Consider the following 7635-nt stretch of genomic DNA (forward strand, 5'->3'; position numbering starts at 1 on the left):
ACACTGGATTATATTTTTATTAATTAATATTTAAAGCCTGTAAGGTGGTGAGCTTTCAGAATCGATGGTACAAAGGGCAAAGTGCTTAGCGGCATCTCGTCCGGCTTTACGTTTTGAGTTCAAATTCTGCCGAGTTCGACTTTGCCTTTCATCCTTTCAGGGTCGACAAATTAAGTACCAGTTGCGTACTGGGGCCAATGTAATCGACTGGCCCTCCCTACTAAAAGTTTCGGACCTTGTGCCTAGAGCAGAAATGAATATTTAAAGCCTGTAAAGCGGTAAGCTCGCAAAACCGACGGCACGCAGGGCACTGATAATGTGAGTCACGCTTTCGATCCTCTTCCCACACATTCTGCAGAGGTTCGTTGCACTTGTGTGGTAAATATCTCTTTTCACTGAATTGGTATTCAATGCCTGATCCTAGGCAGCAACGATTAGGTCTTCAGTATTCTTTTTTTAGCTCATCCTTGCTGAGGGCCTCCATGGTGCTTCCTAGTTTTTTAATTTGTTAGTTTCACTGTGGAACCGGCCATGTAATTCCATGCAGAGTAGGGTGTCTTCTCTATCGTTGGCTGTTCGCGATCGGAATTCCTGAGCATTCAAGTCCACTTTTGGTAAATCCTTCTGTATTAGCAGCATAGCGTAGCAAGTCTTGTTTGCTGTTACCAAAAATATTCTAACATGTTTCTTCTTTCACTCATTCAACTATTTAGCTACCGCTATATATATATATATATATATATATATGTTTATGAAAGAATGGAGTTGAACGACTTAACAAATTTCCTTTATTTTCGACATATGTTTCGAAGGCTGCATATTCCTAATTCCGAAGGAATAAGGAATACATTATGCAGATTTCTCATCAGGAAAGGCAAGGAACTGATGTCGACATCAAAATGCACAAAAAACTTTTAGCTGACTGCTTTCAAGGAGCCCATGGCGATAATGAGTGTCTGTTTATAAGGAGTGACGTCAGAGTGGCTGAATGAATATATATATATATAGCGTTAGCTAGATAGTTGAATGATTTCTCTTGCAAGAAAGATTATAGAGTGACCTCCCTTTCTTAGTTTCTCGAAGCATCTGTGCCATGAGACTTGATTCTTAATTATTCAAGAAGCGTTTCTCTTGGAAGTTTCTAGAATGTCTAGTGTTCCATTAATAAAAACAGCTTGCTTACCCTGCTCTTCGCTTCTTAGTCGATTAGACTTAGAGCCATTCAAGTCATTGCTATGTCCGTCTATTTCTCACATGACAGAAAAACCACCACTTTCCTGTTGTTTCTATATTTCCTATCTCCGAACTCTCTTGCATAGATTACTTCATTCAACTAGATTCTACATTTCGATTATGTATCATCATCGACCAGTAAATAAAATATATTTTTATGTAGTAAATATATAGTTCTTGAATTTATTCTTCATCTCTATATGAACTCTTGTAATAATATACACGCAGCCATATCAACACCTGGTATTGGATATATATTCCCACTACACACACACACACATATAGATAGATAGATAGATAGATAGATAGATAGATAGATAGATAGATAGATAGATAGATAGATGGATGGATGGATGGATGGATGGATGGATGGATGGATGGATGGATGGATGGATGGATGGATGGATGGATAGATAGATAGATAGATAGAGATAGATAGATAGATAGATAGATAGATAGATAGATAGATAGATAGATAGATAGATAGATAGATAGATAGATACTTACAGCGTCGGAGACCTCTCTGAGGAAGTTCAGTTCATCTTCCAGTGAATTAGCCCGATTGGTTTCACCCATGCGTTGAGCAGTTTCCTCTTGCAAGTCCTGTAAATAAAAATAGAATTTTTCATTTTAGTTTTTAGTTTAAGAACCGTATAAGCAAAAAATATATGGATCTTCCATCACTTTCGGTGATGAGTCTTTCCGTTCTTTGACCGACCAATGGAACTACAAATTCATTGGCTTAAAGTGGCTGAGTTTTTCATAGACACAACCATACCTTACGCAAATATCTGGCAGAATCATATTCACATAATTTGTGGCAAAAGTGGACATTGAATTACGAATACAGGCTATTTGTACTGGCTTCCTTTGCGTTACGAGGCCAATGTGTGTTTCCGGAATCCAGGCAAATGAAACTTGGATTTTTGGAGTGATACATAAGTAGGGGATTTAATTTCATATCACCAGCGGTATTTCTTCTCAGAAGAGAGCGTTAGGCGATTTGTTTGGAAGCCTTGAATTCCGGTGTTAATTTTTCTTCTCGAGAAATACAAGTTCTTGCAGGCGTGAGCTTCTAGAAAGGTGCGATTTCATCAACATTGTACACTTGCTCCTTCAGCAATCCTTTTTGTTTCTCAGGTGCTCGGGATGTTTATTGCAACCTCTGTATCAGCACTGGCAGCTTCACCAGTCATTTTTGGTTTGTAAAATTTCAAGCACTTCTTAAACCTTTAAAATCAGATTTTTCTAACCAGAAAAGTATTTTCATTAGAAGTTTCATCTTCGTTTCTCAGAAAATCGATATACAAATTTCTGGCTAATTTTTATTTACCGTTGTGCTTATTGGAACATTACATCTAGTTTCATTCGCGATCCATAAACTCAAGAGCCATCCCATTTTAAGTACCTAAGAAATGATATGGTCCGATCTCAATGAACAAATAATATCCAACAGTTAACAGGGTAACTTCTTGAACACTTATATATATATATATATATATAAAACATTATTGGTGAATTGAAGAAATGGAGCTGAACGCAGATTGAACAGGAATCGTTTTATTTCATTACATGTTTCGAAAGGCACAAATTACAAAATCCGATTGAAAATGGGACCATATTGTGTCTTTCTTTCAGGAAGAAAAAAGGAATTGGAAAACAAAAACAGAACAGAGGCGGAGCAAAAAACAAATCGACTGTGCTCCTAAGAGCCCATGGCGAAACTGTTTATCAGGAGCACAGTTCGATTGTTTTTTGCTCCGCCTCTGTTCTGTTTTTGTTTTTCCAACGGATTTCTTTTTCTTCTGAAGAGACCAATATGGTCCCATTATTCAATCGGATTTATTTGTGCCTTTCGAAACTGAGAATGAAATAAAACGATTCCGTTCAATCTGCGTTAGCTCCATTTCTTCAATTCACCAATAATGTTTTAATTTCAATATCCGCACCAACGCACGGTTGCAACGCCAGATGGTTGTACCTCCAACCGTGCTGTTTACTGCTGTGATTTTGCTACTAAGGTATCGGTTAAACTGTTATATCTACTACAAGATATTCATCTTTCTATCCACAAAATTATATATATATATATATATATATATATATATATATATATATATATATATATATATATATATATATATATGTGTGTGTGTGTGTGTGTGTGTGTGTGTGTATATATATATATATATAATACAAAATGGAATATTCCTATAGGCTATTATTTACACGATTAACTAAAAGCTTACTTGTTAACCCTTTTAATTTCTTATTTAATCTTTGTATAGAAATGATTATATTCTTATAATTTTGGCCTGTCCGGTTTTATTTTGTCATTTATATTTTTATTCTTATTCATATTTATCTATTCGATACTCAACAACTAACGGAAATTTCACGATGTAGTATCTTACTGGATTTTACCACGTGAAAGGCACTCTGAGGAAGGAAATATTTATATAGAGGGAGTTAAAATTTTTCTGAAACGGCCATACGTTTGAACTGATCATTTCAATCGCCTGTCGAGGATTATCTGAGTATTTTGGCTGATCATGGCTATCGTATGACACAAATATTGTTCCTTGGTGGTTATGCATAGCTAATATTATTCATAATGGGAATGGAGTCCATAAAAAGGAAGTAGAACACTTGGATTAGACCCCAAAACCATCAGATCTCAACATAATCGGAGAGTTTTCGTGCATTTTAAGATGAATTCAGAATTAGAAGTTTGCATTAAATAGACGTGAAAAGCATGCCAGTGTCTGACGATCAATATGTCCACCAGATGTGCAACGGGGTTTAAAATCTAACAATATATAAAGTGCGGACTTTTAGCTATAATCGAAAGTTAACGATATAGGAGTATCGTCGAAATGGTTACGTTTGTGTTATGTTATTGCCAGGCAGCCTGTCACCTTTTCCCCTCTCCAACTTTCTCTTCCGTTCTCTGTCCATATAATTTTCTCTCTCTGTTTAAATACCTTCTTAAATCCCGTGTTAACTTAGTCACAAGACCAAACATGTTTGCATCCATATATACATGTATGCATGCATGCATAGATACATTCACACATATATATATATATACATATATATATATATGTACATATATATATATATAATATATATATATATAATATATATATATATAATATATATATATATACATATATATATACATATATATATATATATATAATATAATGTATGCATGCGTACATTCATGAATATATACATACATACACGCATACATACATATATCTTTGCAAGCATACATACATTCCTACATACATACATACATACATACATACGTACATTCATACATACATACATACATACATATATACACTCATACATACATACATACATACATGCATACATACATACATACATACATACATTACCGAAGCTGCGACTACAAAATCTCGTGATATCGCTGAGAAAGATTAACCTCAGAATCACAAGGTTGGAGAGCGAACTTTTTTAACCACGCCCACAAGACATTATTAATTTGCATAAGGGGTGACAGGCTTAAGCAGTGATGCGTTTCTATCCACATTTGTTAGCAGTTCAAATATGCTCCAAGCATACTCGAAACCCATTCACTGTATTTTGTCATGAAGAAAATCTCTTGCTGTAGACCAAAAGATGTAAATACATCGACTCAGCCCACAGTGCTCCCTAATCCGACTGTGGGATGCACGCATTTCGGAGTGCATACATCTCACAGTTTGGTTAGTGTGCGCTGCAAACTGATTCGGGTTCCCCCCAAAAAACTGTTCACATGAAAAAATTGTTCCTCCATGAGAAAATGCCGAGAATGGTTTACTTACGGGTTCGAATATACCTCAAGCATATTTGAACTTGTAAGAAGTTTTCAATTATTAATTAACACATAAATTAAAAGTTTAGTGTATATTTATAATAATATTTAATTATTCTAAGGCCGCGAGCAGGCGGAAACGTTAGCACGCCGGGCGAAATGCTTAACAGTATTTCGTCTGTCGTTACGTTCCGAGTTCAAATTCCGCCGAGGTCGACTTTGCCTTTCATCCTTTCGGGGTCGATAAATTAAGTACCAGTTACATACTGGAGTCGATCTAATCGACTAGTCCTCTTCCTCAAAATTTCGGGCTTTGTGCCTAGAGTAAAAAAAAAACATATTTAATTATTCCGTGAAGGCGCTTGGCTCAGTCGTTAGAGCGTCGGACTCTTAATCGTGAAGTAGTGAGTTCGATTCCCAGACCGAGCAGAGTGTTGTGTTCTTGAGCAAGACACTTTATTTCACGTTGCTGCAGTTCACTCAGCTGTGAATTGTGACGTCACAGCTGCAAAGCTGTATGGGCCTTCGCCATTCCCCTGGATAACATCAGTGGCATAGAGAGGGGTGATAAGTACGCACGGGCGACTGCTGGTCTTCCATAAACAACTTTGTCCAGACAATTGCCTCGGAAGGGAACTTCTAAGTGCAATCCCATGGTCATTCATGACTGATAGGAATCTTTACCCTTACCGTTTATTAAATTATACTATAAAGATTGAGACCCCTTCGGTCATGAATGACCATGGGATTGCACCTAGAAAGTTACCCTCCGAGGCACATATCCGGGCAAGGTTGTTTATGAAAGACCAGCAGTCGCCCACGCATACCAGCCACCCCTCTTCACACCACTGATGTTATCCTAGGGAAAGGAAAAGGGGCCGATACAGCTTGGCTCCAGTGACGTCGCAACTCATTTCTACGGCTGAGTGAACAGGAGCAACGTGAAATAAAGTGTCTTGCTCAAGGACACAACGTCGCCGGGAATTGAGCTCACGACCTTATAATCGTGAGCCGAATGTCCTAACCACTAAGCCACGCGCCTCCACGGAGGTCAGATACACACACACACACACACACACATACACACACACACACACACACACATACGACGGATTTTTAGTTTCGGTCTACCAAATCCACTCACAAGGCTTTGGAAAGCGGAGGCAGCAGTAGAAGAAACTTGTCCAAGGTTCCACGCAGTGGGACTGAACCCAGAACTAGGTGGTTAAGAAGCAAGCTCCTTAACACACACAGCCACGGCTTCGCCTACGAAACAGTAAAGAATTCGGGTTCTAATAAGTTAAATTACATCTTACCAATCTAACTTGGTGAAGTTGGCCTTCCAAATGGCCGTGTCTAGCTTTCCAGTCAGCGAGTTGTTTCTCGAGTTCTTGAACCTTCCTTCTCAGCATTTCGCAGTCAGCAACACGTCGAGAGATGTCATCATTGAGAGTGTCAATGGTGCATTGCTGTTGGTCGTTCACATCAGTGAGATGACGTAATCTGTAATATGCAAACGCGAATGATGTTTATGGCAGTAAAAAGAAATTGCATATGTAAATGTCCGTCTATCTATCTATCTATCTATCTATCTATCTATCTATCTATCTATCTATCTATCTATCTATCTATCTGTCTGTCTGTCTGTCTGTCTGTCTGTCTGTCTGTGTCTGCTTGTCTGTCTATTTTCCAACACACAAATACATACATATATTTTTTGGACTTACAACACTTTTGCATAATAGCAACGATATATATATATATAAAATAAATATAAGAGAGTGGTCACTATATGGCTCACTCTAGCACCAGTTAATCCAAAAGGTTTCAACCACAAAAATACATGATTCCCATGAAAGTCAGTACGATTGTTAGCTCTATATATATGTATATAAATGCTTATATATATTTGTATGTGCGTATATATATATATCGATACATATATATATGCATATACACACACACACACACACACACACACACACACACATATATATATATATATATGTAAATTAAAGGAAGACATCAAAAAAGGTATTACCAAAAAAAAAAATTTAGAGGGAAAAACAAGGAGGTTGTGTCAGAGAAGCTGACGGCATATTTGCAAATAAATTGTAAAAGAGGAAAAAGGAAGAGAAACAGGGACCTGTTAATGTATTTTCGAGTCTGTCTGTGTAATAAACTATAGACTAATCTGGCCCACGGATAAATTTCAAAATAAGGAGGAAAAAACGGAGAATAAACAAAGTGTAAACAAAAAAATCAACACATGTATCTAACATACACATACAGATACATATACACAAACATACTCTTTTACTTGTTTCAGTCATTTGACTGTGGCCATATATATATATATATATATATATATATATATATATAATATATATATATATTATATATATACATGAGCACTCCATCGGTTAAGACAACGAGGATCCCAGCTGATCAGCTGATATGATCAACGGAACAGCCTGCTCGTGAAATGAACGTGTAAGTGGCTGAGCACTCCACAGACACGTGTACCCTTAACACGTAATTCCCAGGGAAATTCAGCGTGACACAAGAGTGTGACA

The 7635-nt window shown here is 37.0% G+C and overlaps 1 protein-coding gene across 1 annotated transcript in view; it reads right to left on the reverse strand.

The window, feature by feature from the left end:
* The window catches only part of LOC115222738 (70 kDa neurofilament protein), a 28224-nt gene extending 21637 nt beyond the window's left edge, over nt 1-6587 (reverse strand). The window contains exons 1-2 of the mRNA XM_029793038.2: nt 6376-6587; nt 1741-1836 (exon numbers count right to left, since the gene is read on the reverse strand). Of these exons, the coding sequence (XP_029648898.2) occupies nt 1741-1836; nt 6376-6471 (192 nt within the window). The 5' untranslated portion in view covers nt 6472-6587. The remainder of the gene's footprint in view (nt 1-1740; nt 1837-6375) is intronic.
* Between the last annotated feature and the right edge of the window lie 1048 nt (nt 6588-7635).

This window comes from Octopus sinensis, linkage group LG21, assembly GCF_006345805.1.
Source record: "Octopus sinensis linkage group LG21, ASM634580v1, whole genome shotgun sequence".
Lineage (NCBI taxonomy): Eukaryota > Metazoa > Mollusca > Cephalopoda > Octopoda > Octopodidae > Octopus > Octopus sinensis.